At 40.0% G+C, this 18,520-nt stretch overlaps 1 protein-coding gene across 4 annotated transcripts in view; it reads right to left on the reverse strand.

Moving 5' to 3' along the window:
- Positions 1–8,032: 8,032 nt before the first annotated feature.
- The window catches only part of PDE2A (phosphodiesterase 2A), a 1,131,360-nt gene continuing 1,120,872 nt past the window's right edge, over positions 8,033–18,520 (reverse strand). For all 4 annotated transcript variants that reach the window (XM_053708776.1, XM_053708774.1, XM_053708775.1 and 1 more), the window contains one exon: positions 8,033–10,486. In XM_053708776.1, the coding sequence (XP_053564751.1) occupies positions 10,255–10,486 (232 nt within the window). In that variant the 3' untranslated portion in view covers positions 8,033–10,254. The remainder of the gene's footprint in view (positions 10,487–18,520) is intronic.

Raw genomic sequence — 18,520 nt, forward strand, 5'->3', positions numbered from 1 at the left:
TTTTTAACGTCAGGCACTATGTTAGACACCTTTTCCAGTCAGGAAGGGCCTTCCCAGTTGTAGGCTGAGCCTCATTTTCGCGCCATTACTGCACAGTTGTTTTTGAGTGCAAGACATGCAGATGCATGTGTGAGGACCTGAAAGTAGTTGGAAAAGTTCCTAGAAGGCGTCATTTGGTATCGTATTCCCCTCTGGGCTTGGTAAAGTCACAGCAAAGGCTGTAGCTGGGACTGTATAGGGGTTAAATCTGTAACCGGCTCCGGTTTCGTTATTTTAAGGGTTAAAGCTCTGAAAATTGGTGTGCAATACTTTTAATGCTTTAAGACACTGTGGTAAAATTTTGGTAAATTTTGAACAATTCCTTCATATATTTTCACACATTCAGTAATAAAGTGTGCTCTGTTTAAAATTTAAAGAGACAGTAACGGTTTTGTTTTAAAACGGTTTTTGTGCTTTATTGACAAGTTTAAGCCTGTTTAACATGTCTGTGCCTTCAGATAAGCTATGTTCTATATGTATGAAAGCCAATGTGTCTCCCCCTTCAAAATTGTGTGATAATTGTGCCATAGCATCCAAACAAAGTAAGGACAGTACTGCCACAAATAATGAAATTGCCCAAGATGATTCCTCAGATGAAGGGAGTAGACATAGTTCTACATCATCTCCTTCTGTGTCTACGCCAGTTTTGCCCACGCAGGAGGCCCCTAGTACTTCTAGCGCGCCAATGCTTATTACCATGCAACAATTGACGGCTGTAATGGATAACTCCATAGCAAATATTTTAACCAAAATGCCTGCATATCAGAGAAAGCGCGATTGCTCTGTTTTAAACACTGAAGAGCAGGAGGGCGCTGATGATAATTGTTCTGTCATACCCTCACACCAATCTGAAGGGGCCATGAGGGAGGTTTTGTCAGATGGGGACATTTCAGATTCAGGAAAAATTTCTCAACAGGCTGAACCTGATGTTGTGACATTTAAATTTAAATTAGAACATCTCCGCGCACTGCTTAAGGAGGTGTTATCTACTCTGGATGATTGTGACAACTTGGTCATTCCAGAAAAATTATGCAAGATGGACAAGTTCCCAGAGGTTCCGGTGCACCCCAACGCTTTTCCTATACCCAAGCGGGTGGCGGACATAGTGAATAAGGAGTGGGAGAAGCCCGGCATACCTTTTGTTCCCCCTCCTATATTTAAGAAATTATTTTCTATGGTCGACCCCAGAAAGGACTTATGGCAGACAGTCCCTAAGGTCGAGGGGGCAGTTTCTACTCTAAACAAGCGCACTACTATTCCTATCGAGGATAGTTGTGCTTTCAAAGATCCTATGGATAAGTAATTGGAAGGTTTGCTTAAAAAGATTTTTGTACAGCAAGGTTACCTTCTACAACCCATTTCGTGCATTGTTCCTGTCACTACAGCAGCGTGGTTCTGGTTCGAGGAACTAGAAAAGTCGCTCAGTAGAGAGACTCCATATGAGGAGGTTATGGACAGAGTTCACGCACTTAAGTTGGCTAACTCTTTTATTTTAGATGCCGCTTTGCAATTAGCTAGATTAGCGGCGAAAAATTCAGGGTTTGCAATTGTGGCGCGCAGAGCGCTTTGGCTAAAGTCTTGGTCAGCGGATGTATCATCTAAGACAAAATTGCTTAACATCCCCTTCAAGGGTAAAACTCTCTTTGGACCAGAATTGAAAGAGATTATCTCAGACATCACTGGGGGAAAGGGCCACACCCTCCCACAAGATAGGCCTTTCAAGGCCAAGAATAAGTCTAATTTTCGTTCCTTTCGTAATTTCAGGAACGGACCCGCCTCTAATTCTGCATCCTCTAAGCAAGAGGGTAATGCTTCACAGTCCAAACCAGCCTGGAAACAGATGCAAGGCTGGAGCAAGGGTAAGCAGACCAAGAAGCCTGCTACCGCTAACAAAACAGCATGAAGGAGTAGCCCCCGATCCGGGACCGGATCTAGTGGGGGGCTTACTCTCTCTCTTTGCTCAGGCTTGGGCAAGAGATGTTCAGGATCCCTGGACGCTAGAAATAGTTTCTCAGGGTTATCTTCTGGAATTCAAGGAACTACCCCCAAGGGGAAGGTTCCACATGTCTCACTTATCCTCAAACCAAATAAAGAGACAGGCGTTCTTACATTGTGTAGAAGACCTGCTAAAGATGGGAGTGATACACCCAGTTCCAATGACGGAACAAGGAATGGGATTTTACTCAAATCTGTTCGTAGTTCCCAAAAAAGAGGGAACCTTCAGACCAATTCTGGATTTAAAGATCCTAAACAAATTTCTCAGGGTACCATCGTTCAAAATCGAAACCATTCGAACTATTCTACCCACTATCCAGGAATCTCAATTTATGACTACCGTGGATCTAAAGGATGCGTACCTACATATTCCTATCCACAAAGAACATCATCAGTTCCTAAGGTTCGCCTTTCTGGACAAACATTACCAGTTTGTGGCCCTCCCATTCGGATTAGCCACTGCTCCAAGGATTTTCACAAAGGTACTCGGGTCCCTTCTAGCGGTTCTAAGACCGAGGGGCATTGCAGTAGTACCATACTTGGACGACATTCTAATACAAGCGTCGTCCCTTTCAAAAGCAAGGGCTCATACAGACATCGTTCTGGCCTTTCTCAGATCTCACGGATGGAAGGTGAACATAGAAAAAAGTTCTCTGTCTCCGTCAACAAGAGTTCCCTTCCTGGGAACAATAATAGATTCCTTAGAAATGAGGATCTTTCTGACAGATGTCAGAAAGTCAAAACTTCTAAGCGCTTGTCAAGTTCTTCATTCTGTTCCACGTCCTTCCATAGCTCAGTGCATGGAAGTAGTAGGGTTGATGGTTGCAGCAATGGACATAGTTCCTTTTGCGCGAATTCATCTAAGACCATTGCAACTGTGCATGCTGAAACAGTGGAATGGGGACTATACAGACTTGTCTCCAGTGATTCAAGTAGATCAGAAGACCAGAGATTCACTCCGTTGGTGGATATCCCTGGACCACCTATCCCAGGGAATGAGCTTCCGCAGACCAGAGTGGGTCATTGTCACGACCGACGCCAGTCTAGTGGGCTGGGGTGCGGTCTGGGAATCCCTGAAAGCTCAGGGACTATGGTCTCGGGAAGAGTCTCTTCTCCCGATAAACATTCTGGAACTAAGAGCGACATTCAATGCTCTCAGGGCTTGGCCTCAGCTTGCAAAGGCCAGATTCATAAGATTCCAATCAGACAACATGACGACTGTTGCGTATATCAATCATCAGGGGGGAACAAGGAGTTCCCTGGCGATGAAAGAAGTAACCAAAATAATACAATGGGCGGAGAATCACTCCTGCCATCTATCTGCGATCCACATCCCAGGTGTGGAAAACTGGGAAGCGGATTATCTGAGTCGTCAGACATTCCATCCGGGGGAGTAGGAACTCCACCCGGAGATTTTTGCCCAGTTGACTCAATTATGGGGCATTCCAGACATGGATCTGATGGCTTCTCGTCAGAACTTCAAGGTTCCTTGCTACGGGTCCAGATCCAGGGATCCCAAGGCGACTCTAGTGGATGCACTAGTAGCGCCTTGGACCTTCAACCTAGCTTATGTGTTCCCACCGTTTCCTCTCATTCCCAGGCTGGTAGCCAGGATCAAACAGGAGAGGGTCTCGGTGATCTTGATAGCTCCTGCGTGGCCACGCAGGACTTGGTATGCAGACCTGGTGAATATGTCATCGGTTCCACCATGGAAGCTACCTTTGAGACAGGACCTTCTTGTTCAGGGTCCATTCGAACATCCAAATCTGGTCTCCCTCCAGCTGACGGCTTGGAGATTGAACGCTTGATTCTATCAAAGCGTGGGTTTTCAGATTCGGTGATTGATACTCTGGTTCAGGCCAGAAAACCGGTAACTAGAAAGATATATCTGCTGGTGTGAATCCAAGGGATTCCCTTGGAATAAGGTAAAAATTCCTAAGATTCTTTCCTTTCTGCAAGAAGGTTTGGATAAAGGATTATCTGCGAGTTCTCTAAAGGGACAGATTTCTGCTTTATCTGTCTTACTACACAAACGACTGGCAGCTATGCCAGATGTTCAAGCATTTGTTCAGGCTCTGGTTAGGATCAAGCCTGTTTACAGACCTTTGACTCCTCCCTGGAGTTTAAATCTAGTTCTTTCAGTTCTTCAAGGGGTTCCGTTTGAACCTCTACATTCCATAGATATTAAGTTGTTATCTTGGAAAGTTTTGTTTTTGGTTGCTATTTCTTCTGCTAGAAGAGTTTCAGAGTTATCTGCTCTGCAGTGTTCTCCGCCCTATCTGGTGTTCCATGCAGATAAGGTGGTTTTGCGTACTAAGCCTGGTTTTCTTCCAAAGGTTGTTTCTAACAAAAATATTAACCAGGAGATAGTTGTACCTTCTTTGTGTCCGAATCCAGTTTCAAAGAAGGAACGTTTGTTACACAATTTGGACGTAGTCCGTGCTCTAAAATTCTATTTAGAAGCTACAAAAAACATCTTCTCTGTCGTCTATTCTGGTAAAAGGAGAGGTCAAAAAGCGACTTCTACCTCTCTTTCCTTTTGGCTTAAAAGCATCATCCGATTGGCTTACGAGACTGCCGGACGGCAGCCTCCTGAAAGAATCACAGCTCACTCCACTAGGGCTGTGGCTTCCACATGGGCCTTCAAGAACTAGGCTTCTGTTGATCAGATATGTAAGGCAGCGACTTGGTCTTCACTGCACACTTTTGCCAAATTTTACAAATTTGATACTTTTGCTTCTTCGGAGGCTATTTTTGGGAGAAAGGTTTTGCAAGCCGTGGTGCCTTCCGTTTAGGTAACCTGATTTGCTCCCTCCCTTCATCCGTGTCCTAAAGCTTTGGTATTGGTTCCCACAAGTAAGGATGATGCAGTGGACCGGACACACCAATGTTGGAGAAAACAGAATTTATGCTTACCTGATAAATTACTTTCTCCAACGGTGTGTCCGGTCCACGGCCCGCCCTGGTTTTTTAATCAGGTCTGATGAATTATTTTCTCTAACTACAGTCACCACGGTACCATATGGTTTCTCCTATATTTTTCCTCCTGTCCGTCGGTCGAATGACTGGGGTGGGCGGAGCCTAGGAGGGACTATATGGCCAGCTTTGCTGGGACTCTTTGCCATTTCCTGTTGGGGAAGAGATATTCCCACAAGTAAGGATGACGCCGTGGACCGGACACACCGTTGGAGAAAGTAATTTATCAGGTAAGCATAAATTCTGTTTTTCCATCAGGATCTCAAATCACTAAATTTAAATGTATGGAAATTGAACGCTTAGTGCTTAGTCATAGAGGTTTCTCTGACTCAGTGATTAATACATTCCTACAGGCTCCTAAGTCTTTTTCAAGGAAGATTTATTATCGGGTTTGGAAAACCTATATTTCATGGTGTTCTTCTCATAAATTCTCTTGGCATTCTTTTAGAATTCCTAGAACATTACAGTTTCTTCAGGATGGTTTGGATAATGGTTTATCTGCAAGTACTTTGAAGGGACAAATCTCTGCTCTTTTTGTTTTATTTCATAGAAATATTGCTAATCTTCCTGACATTCACTGTTTTGTTCAGGCTTTGGTTCATATCAAGCCTGTTATTAAATCAATTTCTCCTCCTTGGAGTCTTAATTTGGTTTTAAAGGCTTTGCAGGTTCCTCTGTTTGAGCCTATGCATTCTCTGGATATTAAACTACTTTCTTGGAAAGTATTGTTCCTTTTGGCTATCTCTTCAGCTAGAAGCGTTTCTGAATTGTCTGCTCTATCTTGTAAGTCTTCTTTTCTTATTTTTCCATCAGGATAAGGCTGTTTTACGGACTTTGTTTAAATTTATTCCTAAGGTTATGAATTCTAACAACATTAGTAGGGAAATTGTTGTTCCTTCATTGTGTCCTAATCTTAAGAATACTCTTGAAAGATCTTTACATTCTTTGGATGTTGTAAGAGCTTTGAAAAATTATGTCGAAGCTACTAATGATTTCAGGAAGACTTCTAGTCTATTTGTTGTTTTTTCTGGTCCTAGGAAAGGTCAGAAAGCCTCTGCCATTTCTTTGGTTAAAGCTTTTGATTCACAAGGCTTATTTAGAGGCGGGACAGTCTCCGCCTCAGATAATTTCAACAGCTCATTCTACTAGATCAGTCGCCACTTCTTGGGCTTTTAAGAATTAAGCTTCGGTTGATCAGATTTGCAAAGCAGCAACTTGGTCTTCTTTGCATACATTTTCTAAATTTTACCATTTTGATGTATTTGCTTCTTTTGAAGCAGTCTTTGGTAGAAAAGTTATTCAGGCAGCTGTCTCAGTTTGATTCTTCTGCTTATGATTTAAGTTTTTTTCTTGAAATTTATGAGAGACTTTTTTTTTTGTGTGTGGATTTAATTTTTTCAGTGGAAATAGCTGTTTTTATTTTATCCCTCCCTCTCTTGTGACTCTTCTGTGGACTTCCACATCTTGGGTATTTCTATCCCATACATCACTAGCTCATGGACTCTTGACAATTACATGAAAACATAATTTATGTAAGAATTTACCTGATAAATTAATTTCTTTCATATTGGCAAGAGTCCATGAGACCCACCCTTTTCTTATGGTGGTTATGATTTTTGTATAAAAGCACAATTATATTTCCAGTTCCTCTTTTGTATGCTTTTTTACTCTTTATTTTATCACCTCACTACTTGGCTATTCGTTAAACTGAGTTGTGGGTGTGGTGGGAGGTGTATTTATAGGCATTTTGAGGTTTGGGAAACTTTGCCCCTCCTGGTAGGATTGAATATGCCATATGTCACTAGCTCATGGACTCTTGCCAATATTAAAGAAATTAATTTATCAGGTAAGTTCTTACATAAATTATGTCTTTTTTTACTAAGGATTTGTCTCAAATTAAAGGGACACTGAACCCAAATTTTTTTCTATTGTGATTCAGATAGAGCATGCAATTTTAAGCAACTTTCTAATTTACTCCTATTATCAAATTCTTTTCATTCTCTTGGTATCTTTATTTGAAATGCAAGAAAGTAAGTTTAGATGCCGGCCCATTTTTGGTGAACACACTGTGTTGTTCTTGCTGATTGGTGGGAAAATTCACCTACCAATAAACAAGTGCTTTCCATGGTTCTGAACCAAAAAAATAACTTAGATGCCTTCTTTTTTTCAAATAAAGAAAGCAAGAGAACGAAGAAAAATTGATAATAGGAGTAAATTAGAAAGTTGTTTAAAATTGCACGCTCTATCTGAATCACGAAATAAATTTTTTTTGGGTTCAGTGTCCCTTTAAGTTTTTCTCTGTGTACGTGTCTATTACAGACACATATTTCCTTTAAATCCACACAAAATTCCACTGGAAACTATTCTTTCACTGAAGATTAATGTCATTAGAACAGCATTACCTGTCATAGGACTTGATATTTTTTATTCCTAGAATTTGAGAATTTTTGGATATAGCCGTATATTAAAATGACCATTATATAAAAAAGAAAATACACTGTTGTTGTTAATATTGTCTGCAATTTTATGAGATAATTTAAATGGACAATTAAAGCAAAATTAAACTTTTATGATTCAGATGGAGCATGTGATTTTAAACAACTGTCCAATTTAATTTGCTTTGTTCTTTTCATATCCTTTGTTGAAGAGTAAAGCTAGGTTAGCTCAGGAATGTGCACGTCTTTAGCAGTCTATGGCATCAGTGTTTGCAACTATGTATAACATTGTTATAAACAATGCTGCAAACTCTGCTGCCAGAGACATGTGCACGCTCCTGAGTTCACATAGGATTACTCTTAAAGGGACATGAAACCTAAATTTTTTCTTTCATGATTTAGAAAGAGTATGCAATTTTAAACAACTTTATTATTTACCTCTATTATCTAATTTTGTTTGAAATTGTATTCTCTATCTGAATCATGAAAGATAATTTTTGTGTAGTGTCCCTTTAATAAAGGATACCATGTTTTCATGAGTACAGCTCACAACACATTCTTCCTTTACAAACATACAAGTATATAAATTATTATTTGGTAGCCCTTTAATAAATTAATTCTTGCTTTTTAATTCATAGCAATGTAGGAGCATTCACAGAGATCCAAATGTGTTGCTTTAAAAATGGCTGCCAGGTTCTTACATCATGAAAAAGAAATCATAGATGATCAAAATAAAACCTTAAGTCAGCATTTAAATTAAAAATGAAAATCTGTAAATAAATCACAAAATACAGTATATGACAAAGTCTTCTATGTCAGACTATACAAACACCCAAACTGTCCATTCACAGACAATCTCAGGTAGTATCATTTGGCTTTAGTACATAAAAGTATTTTGCATTAGTGATCGGAGGATACATTAGAATTCACAAGATTTCTGTTGATAATAGAGATGAAAACAATTTAAATTTTGCAATTCTAACAAGATGCTCATCTAAGTGCCAGATAAACCAATTCCCAATTTGAGAAACACAAGGATATTTCACATACAAACTGACACAAGAGAAAATTCTTGCCACAAGATTATTTCTTGCTAAATTATGTTAATTAATTAATCAATTAATTATCTAGGTTATTTCCTTAATTAATAAAAAATCTGATGTCATTAATTTGCTGCTGTTTGGACTAAGACCACAGTCTTAATTTTTTGCAGAATGTCTCTACTGGTTTCTAACAATTTCTAACAGTTTTATTTCTATAAGCCTCAATCAGAAATGTTAGTCCGAGGGTTTCTTGATTGTGAATTTGTAGCACTAAACAATAGTGTTTATTCTCCAGCCAAAAAAAAAAAAGTATTAGTGGTCTGGATCAATAGCTCTTGAGTTTATAGTTACCCTGGAGCAGTAGTCTCCATATTAAATAAATATTAACATATTCCAAAGAGAATCTATATAATAGCAATATGATTTTATTAAAGGTGTTGGGACACTATTTTAGAGTATATTAAAACAAAGAGCGGCTTTATTCCTCCAAAAAGATATTGCCATGTGGTATAAAGTTGGCTAAATCTGATACGAGGGCTGATGGAAAGAACAAAAATGGTTTTAACAATACATAGTAGCATGGTAAAATATATAGATTTTATTCTTCAACAAATATTTGTTAAAATGTTCTTGCTCAAATGCCAAAAGAAACTAGCAAATTGTATGTTTTACATTTAGTGGACATGGAATTTCACTCTTTCTGGGCTTTGCTAATATAATTATATCCAGCAAAGACATCACAGATGATGCAGTATATTAAATGATAAATGATGTAATCAGTTACATCACTGATCAAATGCATGACTTCACAACAAAGGCTGTTTTTCTTTTTAATGTTTCTTATGAGACATTTATGCTAGTGATCTCCACAGGAGACATCTTTATACTTCTAGCCAGCAAATAAAATGGATTTAATACTTGAAATCTTTTCCCATATTTTTCCTGGACCCAAGAATATTGAACTTTCGAACTCAAACCAGCCACACATCCAAAATTCAGAATTACCGACTTAACAATCGAGTCTTGATATTTACTGCTGAAACTTTGAAGGGATAGTGATGTAGAAAAGTTATATTAAATACTATGGATAAAACAATTTATGATATATAATGCTGTTACCAGGAAGTACCACAATTTCATAATCAGGAAACCCTAAGGTAAGGCTTAGGAAATGGTTCTCATTGTTTGAAAAAATAACAATGATCTCAGGCAATCGGTGCTATAATATAAGTTAGTAGAATTAATGTCATATCCACCCTTTGTCCGTCTTACCCATGATTCCTAAAAATAATCATGGTGCCATTTTGAATCCAGAGTCTTAAACATGTGTTTCAGTAGTATGGGGCACTGATTTAAGTCATTTAAATATTAATTATCAATCATAAAACAAAATATGTGAAGCTTAAACATAAAAGTAGAAGCTGGATTCCTCCATAGATGCAGATACATATTACATCCAGTGCTAAGGTTCCAAAAGCCCACGGTGAGTGTCTGAACCTATTTGAATGTTCCACTTCTGAGTGTTCGGTGCTTGGGGCACCGGTTGAGGCAAATTGAGAGTTTCCAGTGTGGATCATTCTCATTAGTCAGACATGAAACCCAATTTTTCATCTTGTTACAAAGTGTTTGTGTGTTTTCCCACATCATCGTTGGAAGTGACATAAAGAACGAGGCAAACACCTTGAGAATTGATCCTACACAACCAATCCTCTGACTGAGGCTAAAAAAAGACAGAGTGTGAAAATGTTCCTTCTCCTCATCTGATGTTACTCTGCATTGACTGATTCTCTGTGTTCATTACTGTCCAGACAGCCATTTATTTTGACTTCATCTTCCATAGACTCCTGTATGTCATATTCTTCATCCAAAAAGTCCAGGGAGTTATTGCTTGGCAGCCCCCTGATGGTGAATTTGTGAGACACCCTCATCCACTTTTCTCTGTTGACTGCAACCCTTTCGTAGAGCTCAGCAGAACAAGGGAAAAGCTCTTTTAGCAACCTTAAGAAAAAGAGACAGACTGTCACATAAGTGGAATAGCTCATTTCTTATCAAACCTTTACACCACTGGTTTTCAAATCTGTCCTCCATAACAGGCCAGATTATCAGGATTACCTTGGGTGAGAGCAGGTAAAATAACCATGAATACTAATCATCTGATTATTTCACCGGTGCTCTAGTTTAGTTATCCTCAGAATCTGTTCTGCTAGGGAGGACTGAGGACAGGTTTGAAAACCAGTGCTCTACACCATTGTTTCCCAACCGCGGTCCTTAAGTACCCCCAACAGGCCAGGTTTTCATTAAAGCTGAACCAGTGCACAGGTGAAATAATCAGCTAATGGGAGAGAGCAGGTTAGTAACCATGGTTACTGATCAGCTGATTACTTCACGTGTGCACTGGTTCAGCTATAATGAAAACCTGGCCTGTTGGGGTTACGTGAGGACCATGATTGAGAAACACTGCTGTACACTATATGCAAAGCAATAAATATTATGTGCATTCATGTATAACACATTGTTCAATTTACCTTCAGCTTTTGTTTCATTCTTATTCTGATTATCCCCTAAATCCTAGCATTGCACACTGTTAATTTTAAAGAATGTATATGCAGAAAATGTAATTAAATATTTCCTTATACTTGATGTGCTTATATTTGTGTTTATATTTGTATCTACAAGAAAGAAAACAGAGACACATACTCATCTGATAAAGAACAAAAGCTGGAATAAAAATCAGGTCTCTTTTAGCTCACTATCGGCTAGATTACAAATAATGTGCCGCCACTAAATAAACCTATAAACCCCGGCCCCCCACATCGCCGCTACTAAATAAACCTATTAACCCCTAAACCACCAGCCCCCCCACATTGCAAAACACTAAATTGAACTATTAACCCCTAAAACCCGACACCCCCTAACTTTAAATTAAAATTACAATATAACTATCTTAAAATAAATAAAAACTTACCTGGGAAATAAAAATAAACCTAACATTACTATTCTAATAAAATAAAAAAATACTACCAATTAAAAAATCTAAATTACAAATTAAAAAACCCTAACACTATGAAAAAATAAAAAAAAATCTAAAATTGCCCTTTTAAGGGCAGTGAAAAAGAGCCGAATGCCCTTTTAAGGGCAATGCCCATACAAATGCCCCTTTAGGGGCAATGGGTAGCTTAGGTTTTTTTAGAGTTAGGTTTTTTATTTTGGGGGGTTGGTTGGGTGGTGGGTTACTGTTGGGGGGGACTTTGTATATTTTTTTTACAGGTAAAAGAGCTGTTTAACTTAGGGCAATGCCCTACAAAAGGCCCTTTCTCTTGTTAAGTGTATCCAGTCCACGGATCATCCATTACTTATGGGATATTAACTCCTCCCCAACAGGAAGTGCAAGAGGATTCACCCAGCAGAGCTGCTATATAGCTCCTCCCCTAACTGCCATTACCAGTCATTCTCTTGCACCCAACGACTAGATAGGATGTGTGAGAGGACTATGGTGATTATATTTAGTTTTATACCTTCAATCAAAAGTTTGTTATTTTATAATAGCACCGGAGTGTGTTATTCCTTCTCTGGTAGAATTTGAAGAAGAATCTACCAGAGTTTTTACTATGATTTTAGCCGGCGTAGTTAAGATCATATTGCTGTTTCTCGGCCATCTGAGGAGAGGTAAACTTCAGATCAGGGGACAGCGGGCAGATTAATCTGCAAAGAGGTATGTAGCAGCTTATTATTTTCTGACAATGGAATTGATGAGAAAATTATGCCATACCGATATAATGTAAACTCAGCCTTAAATGCAGTAGCAGCAACTGGTATCAGGCTGTCATGTATGTATATTTTACACTTCAGTATTCTGGGGAATGGCACTTCACTGGAATTATACTGTGTGCATAAGACTTTAGCCTAATTTGCAGGGACTGGCAACAGGCTCTTTAATAACACTTAATTTATGTTAAACGTTTTTTGCTGGCATGTAAAATCGTTTCATTTTCTGAGGTACTGGGTGAATAAAATGTTTTGGGCATTATTTTTTCCACTTGGCAGTTGTTTTATTTAATTTATGACAGTTTACTGATCTCTCTCACTGTTGTGTGTGAGGGGGAGGTCAAAAAATTCAGTCAGAAGCTCATTGTATTTCCTGCATGATCCGGTTCATCTCTACAGAACTCATCGGCCACATCTGTCCAGGGGGATGCCATTCAGCAGGCCGGACTGGACAATTGTAACAACAGACGCCAGCCTACTAGGTTGGGGCGCTGTCTGGAATTCTCTGAAGGCTCAGGGACAATGGAATCAGGAGGAGAGTCTCCTACCAATAAACATTCTGGAATTGAGAGCAGTTCTCAATGCCCTTCTGGCTTGGCCCCAGTTAACAACTCGGGGGTTCATCAGGTTTCAGTCGGACAACATCACGACTGTAGCTTACATCAACCATCAGGGAGGGACAAGAAGCTCCCTAGCAATGATGGAAGTATCAAAGATAATTCGCTGGGCAGAGTCTCACTCTTGCCACCTGTCAGCAATCCACATCCCGGGAGTGAAGAACTGGGAGGCGGATTTCTTAAGTCGTCAGACTTTTCATCCGGGGGAGTGGGAACTTCATCCGGAGGTCTTTGCCCAAATACTTCGACGTTGGGGCAAACCAGAGATAGATCTCATGGCGTCTCGACAGAACGCCAAGCTTCCTCGTTACGGGTCCAGATCCAGGGATCCGGGAGCGGTTCTGATAGATGCTTTGACAGCACCTTGGACCTTCGGGATGGCTTATGTGTTTCCACCCTTCCCGATGCTTCCTCGATTGATTGCCAGAATCAAACAGGAGAGAGCATCAGTGATTCTAATAGCGCCTGCATGGCCACGCAGGACTTGGTATGCAGATCTAGTGGACATGTCATCCTGTCCACCTTGGTCGCTACCTCTGAAACAGGACCTTCTGATCCAGGGTCCCTTCAAACATCAAAATCTAATTTCTCTGAAGCTGACTGCTTGGAAATTGAACGCTTGATTTTATCAAAACGTGGTTTTTCTGAGTCAGTTATTGATACCTTAATACAGGCTAGGAAGCCTGTTACCAGAAGGATTTACCATAAGATATGGCGCAAATACTTATATTGGTGCGAATCCAAGAGTTACTCATGGAGTAAGGTTAGGATTCCGAGGATATTGTCTTTTCTACAAGAAGGTTTAGAAAAGGGTTTATCCGCTAGTTCCTTAAAGGGACAGATTTCAGCTCTGTCCATTCTTTTACACAAACGTCTGTCAGAAGTTCCGGACGTTCAAGCTTTTTGTCAGGCTTTAGCTAGGATCAAGCCTGTGTTTAAAACTGTTGCTCCACCATGGAGTTTGAACTTAGTTCTTAATGTTTTACAGGGGGTTCCGTTTGAACCCCTTCATTCCATTGATATCAAGTTGTTATCTTGGAAAGTTCTGTTTTTAATGGCGATTTCCTCGGCTCGAAGAGTCTCTGAGTTATCTGCCTTACATTGTGATTCTCCTTATCTGATTTTTCATTCAGACAAGGTAGTTCTGCGTACTAAACCTGGGTTCCTACCTAAGGTGGTCACTAACAGGAATATCAATCAAGAGATTGTGTTTCCATCTTTGTGTCCTAATCCTTCTTCGAAAAAGGAACGTCTGCTACACAATCTAGATGTAGTCTGTGCCCTGAAATTTTATCTACAGGCAACTAAGGATTTTCGACAAACGTCTTCCCTGTTTGTCGTTTATTCTGGTCAGAGGAGAGGTCAAAAAGCTTCGGCTACCTCTCTCTCCTTTTGGCTTCGTAGCATAATACGGTTAGCCTATGAGACTGCTGGACAGCAGCCTCCTGAAAGAATTACAGCACATTCTACTAGAGCTGTGGCTTCCACTTGGGCCTTTAAGAATGAGGCTTCTGTTGAACAGATTTGCAAGGCTGCAACTTGGTCTTCTCTTCATACTTTTTCCAAATTTTACAAATTTGACACTTTTGCTTCTTCGGAGGCTGTTTTTGGGAGAAAGGTTCTTCAGGCAGTGGTTCCTTCCGTATAAAGAGCCTGCCTGTCCCTCCCGTCATCCGTGTACTTTAGCTTTGGTATTGGTATCCCATAAGTAATGGATGATCCGTGGACTGGATACACTTAACAAGAGAAAACATAATTTATGCTTACCTGATAAATTTATTTCTCTTGTAGTGTATCCAGTCCACGGCCCGCCCTGTCACTTTAAGGCAGGTAATTTTTCCATTAAACTACAGTCACCACTGCACCCTATGGTTTTCCTTTCTCTGCATGTTTTCGGTCGAATGACTGGTAATGGCAGTTAGGGGAGGAGCTATATAGCAGCTCTGCTGGGTGAATCCTCTTGCACTTCCTGTTGGGGAGGAGTTAATATCCCATAAGTAATGGATGATCCGTGGACTGGATACACTACAAGAGAAATAAATTTATCAGGTAAGCATAAATTATGTTTTTAAGGGCTATTGGTAGTTTATTGTAGGCTAGGGGGTGTTTCTCTTGTTAAGTGTATCCAGTCCACGGATCATCCATTACTTATGGGATATATTCTCCTTCCCAACAGGAAGCTGCAAGAGTCCACCCACAGCAAAGCTGCTATATAGCTCCTCCCCTAACTGCCATTACCAGTCATTCTCTTGCAAGTCTCAACATAGATAGGAGGTCGTGAGAGTCTGTGGTTTTTTATACTTAGTTTATTTCTTCAATCAAAAGTTTGTTATTTTTAAATGGCACCGGAGTGTGCTGTTTATCTCAGGCAGTATTTGGAAGAAGAATCTGCCTGCGTTTTTTCTATGATCTTAGCAGACGTAACTAAGATCCAGTTGCTGTTCTCACACATTCTGAGGAGTAAGGTACTTCAGAGGGGGAATGGCGTGCAGGTTTTCCTGCAAATAAGGTATGTGCTGTAAAATATTTTTCTAAGGAATGGAATTGACTAAGAAAATACTGCTGATACCGAAGTAATGTAAGTACAGCCTTTAAATGCAGTGAAAGCGACTGGTACCAGGCTGATTGATAGAGATATATGCTAAGGTATGTGCAGTAATATATTTTTCTAAGGAATGGAATTGACTAAGAAAATACTGCTGATACCGAAGTAATGTAAGTAAAGCCTTAAATGCAGTGATAGCGACTGGATCAGGCTTATTAATAGACATACATACTCTTATAAGAATGTGTTTTAAAACGTTTGCTGGCATGTTTAATCGTTTTTTAACATATGTTTGGTGATAAAACTTATTGGGGCCTAATTTTTCCACATGGCTGGCTTAAATTTTGCATAGAAACAGTTATAGGGAAGGTAATCCACAGCTCAGCTGTGGCAGTTTTGTTGTGTCTGTTTAAAAAAATGTCGTTTTTTTTTTTTTTTTTTTTTTTAATCTGTTTTTTGCATTAAGGGGTTAATCATCCATTTGCAAGTGGGTGCAATGCTCTGTTAACTTATTACATGTACTGTAAAAATTTCGTTTGATTTACTGCCTTTTTTCACTGTTTTTCAAATTTTGACAAAATTTGTTTCTCTTAAAGGCACAGTAACGTTTGTTATATTTGCTTGTTAACTTGATTTAAAGTGTTTTCCAAGCTTACTAGTCTCTTTATTAGTTCTAACATGTCTAACATAGAGGAGGCTCTGTGTTTATTATGTTTAAAGCCATGGTGGAACCCCATTTTAGAATGTGTACCAGATGTACTGATTTCATGTTAAACAATAAAGATCATTTTTTGTATTTAAAAACATTATCACCAGAGGATTCTGTCGAGGGGGAAGTTATGCCGACTAACTCTCCCCACGTGTCAGACCCTTTGACTCCCGCTTTAGGGACTCACGCTCAAATGGCGCCAAGTACATCAAGGGCACCCATAGCGTTTATTTTACCAGAGGATTCTGTCGAGGGGGAAGTTATGCCGACTAACTCTCCCCACGTGTCAGACCCTTTGACTCCCGCTCCAGGGACTCACGCTCAAATGGCGCCAAGTATATCAATGGCGCCCATAGCGTTTATTTTACAAGACATGGCAAAGGTTGTGTATAATACACTGGCAGCAGTATTAGTCAGACTACCTGAAATTAAAGGAAAGCAAAACAGCTCTGGGGGTAGATACAGAGCATACAGACGCTTTAAGAACCATGTCTGATACTACCTCACAATATGTTTAGTCTGTGGGTGATATTTGTGACTCAGGGAAGATGATTTAACCTGATTCTGATATTTCTACATTTAAAATTTATGCTTGAGAACCTCCACTTGTTGCTCAGGGAGGCTTTAGCTGCTCTGAATGAATGTGTACAATCGCAGTGCCAGAGAAATTGTGTAGACTGGATAAATAATATGCAGTGCCGGTGTGTACTTATGTTTTTCCAATACCTAAAGAGGTTTACTAAAATTTTTCATAAGGAATGGGATAGACCAGGTGTGCCGTTCTCTTCCCCTCCTATTTTTTAGAAGAATGTTTTCTAATAGTTGCCACCACACGGGACTTATGGCAGACAGTTCCTAAGGTGGAGAGAAGAGTTTCTACTCTAGCTAAGCGTACCACTACCTCTGGCGAGGACTGTTGTGCTTTTTTAGATCCAATGGATAAAAAATGTTTATTCAACAAGGTTTTATCCTGCAGCCCCTTGCACGCATTGCTCCTGTCACTGCTGCTGCGGCGTTCTGGTTTGAGTCTCTTGATGAGGCTTTACAGGCTCCATTGGATGAATATATTTGACAAGCTTAGAGCACTTAAGCTAGCCAATTCCTTTATTTTCTGATGCCTTTGTTCCTTTGACTAGACTAACGGCTAAGAATTCTGTTTTTTACTATACTGGCGCGCAGAGCGCTATGGCTTATATCATGGTCAGCTGTCGTGACTTTAATAAATAAGCTACTTAACTTCCCTTCAAGGGGCAGACCCTATTCAGGCCTAGTTAGAAGGAGATTAATATTAATATAACTGGAGGAAAAGATCATGCCCTTCCTCAGGACAGGTCCAAATCAAGGGACAAAAAAGGCCTAATTTTCATGCCTTTCGAAAATTCAAGGCAGGTGTGGCATCAACTTCCTCTAAGGCAGACAACCGGACCTGGAACAAAGATAAGCAGGTCAAGGAGCCTGCTGCTGCCTCTAAAACAGCATGAGGAACGGACCCCTATCTGGTAATGGATCCTATAGGGGGCAGACTTCATTCTTCGCCCAGGATCCATGGGCATTGGAAATTATACCCCAGAGATATCTTCTGGATTTCAAAGCTTTCCCCCCCAAAAAAGGGGAGTTTTTGCCTTTCACATTTATCTGCAAACCAGATAAAGAAAGAGACATTCTTGCATTGTGTACGTGACCCATTCAGTTCCAATAGAGGAACAGGGACACAGTTTTCCTCAAATCGGTTTGTGGTTCCCAAGGAAAGGAAACCTTCAGACCTATTTTGGATCTAAAAGATCTTAAACAAATTCTTTAGAATTCTATCATTTAAGATGGAAACTATTCGTACCATCTTAACTATGATCCAGGAGAGTCAATAGAGGACTACAATGGATTTGAAGGATGCTTATCCTCACATTACGATGCATAAAGATCACCATCGGTTTTTCAGGTTTGCCTTTCTAGACAGGCATTACCAGTTTGTAGCTCTTTCCTTTGGGTTAACTACAGCCCCTAGAATCTTTATGGAGGTTCTGGGGTCACTTTGGCGGTCCTTAGGCCGCGGGGCATAGAAGTGGCCCCTTATTTAGACGACATCCTGATACAGGCGTCAAACATCCAAGTTGCCAAGTCTCATACGGACGTAGTACTGGCATTTCTGAGATCGCATGGGTGGAAAGTGAACAAGGAAAGAGTTCTCTATCCCCAATATCAAGGGTTTCCCTCCTAGGGATTCTGATAGATTTTGTAGAAATTAAAATTTACCTGACGGAGTCCAGGTTGTCAAAGTTTCTAAATTTCTGCCGTGTTCTTCATTCCATCCGCGCCCTTTGGTGGCTCAGTACATGAATGTAATCGGCTTAATGGTAGCGGCAAGGGACATAGTACCGTTTGCACGCCTACATTTCAGA

This window comes from Bombina bombina, chromosome 3 (genome assembly GCF_027579735.1).
Source record: "Bombina bombina isolate aBomBom1 chromosome 3, aBomBom1.pri, whole genome shotgun sequence".
Taxonomy (NCBI): Eukaryota; Metazoa; Chordata; class Amphibia; order Anura; family Bombinatoridae; genus Bombina; species Bombina bombina.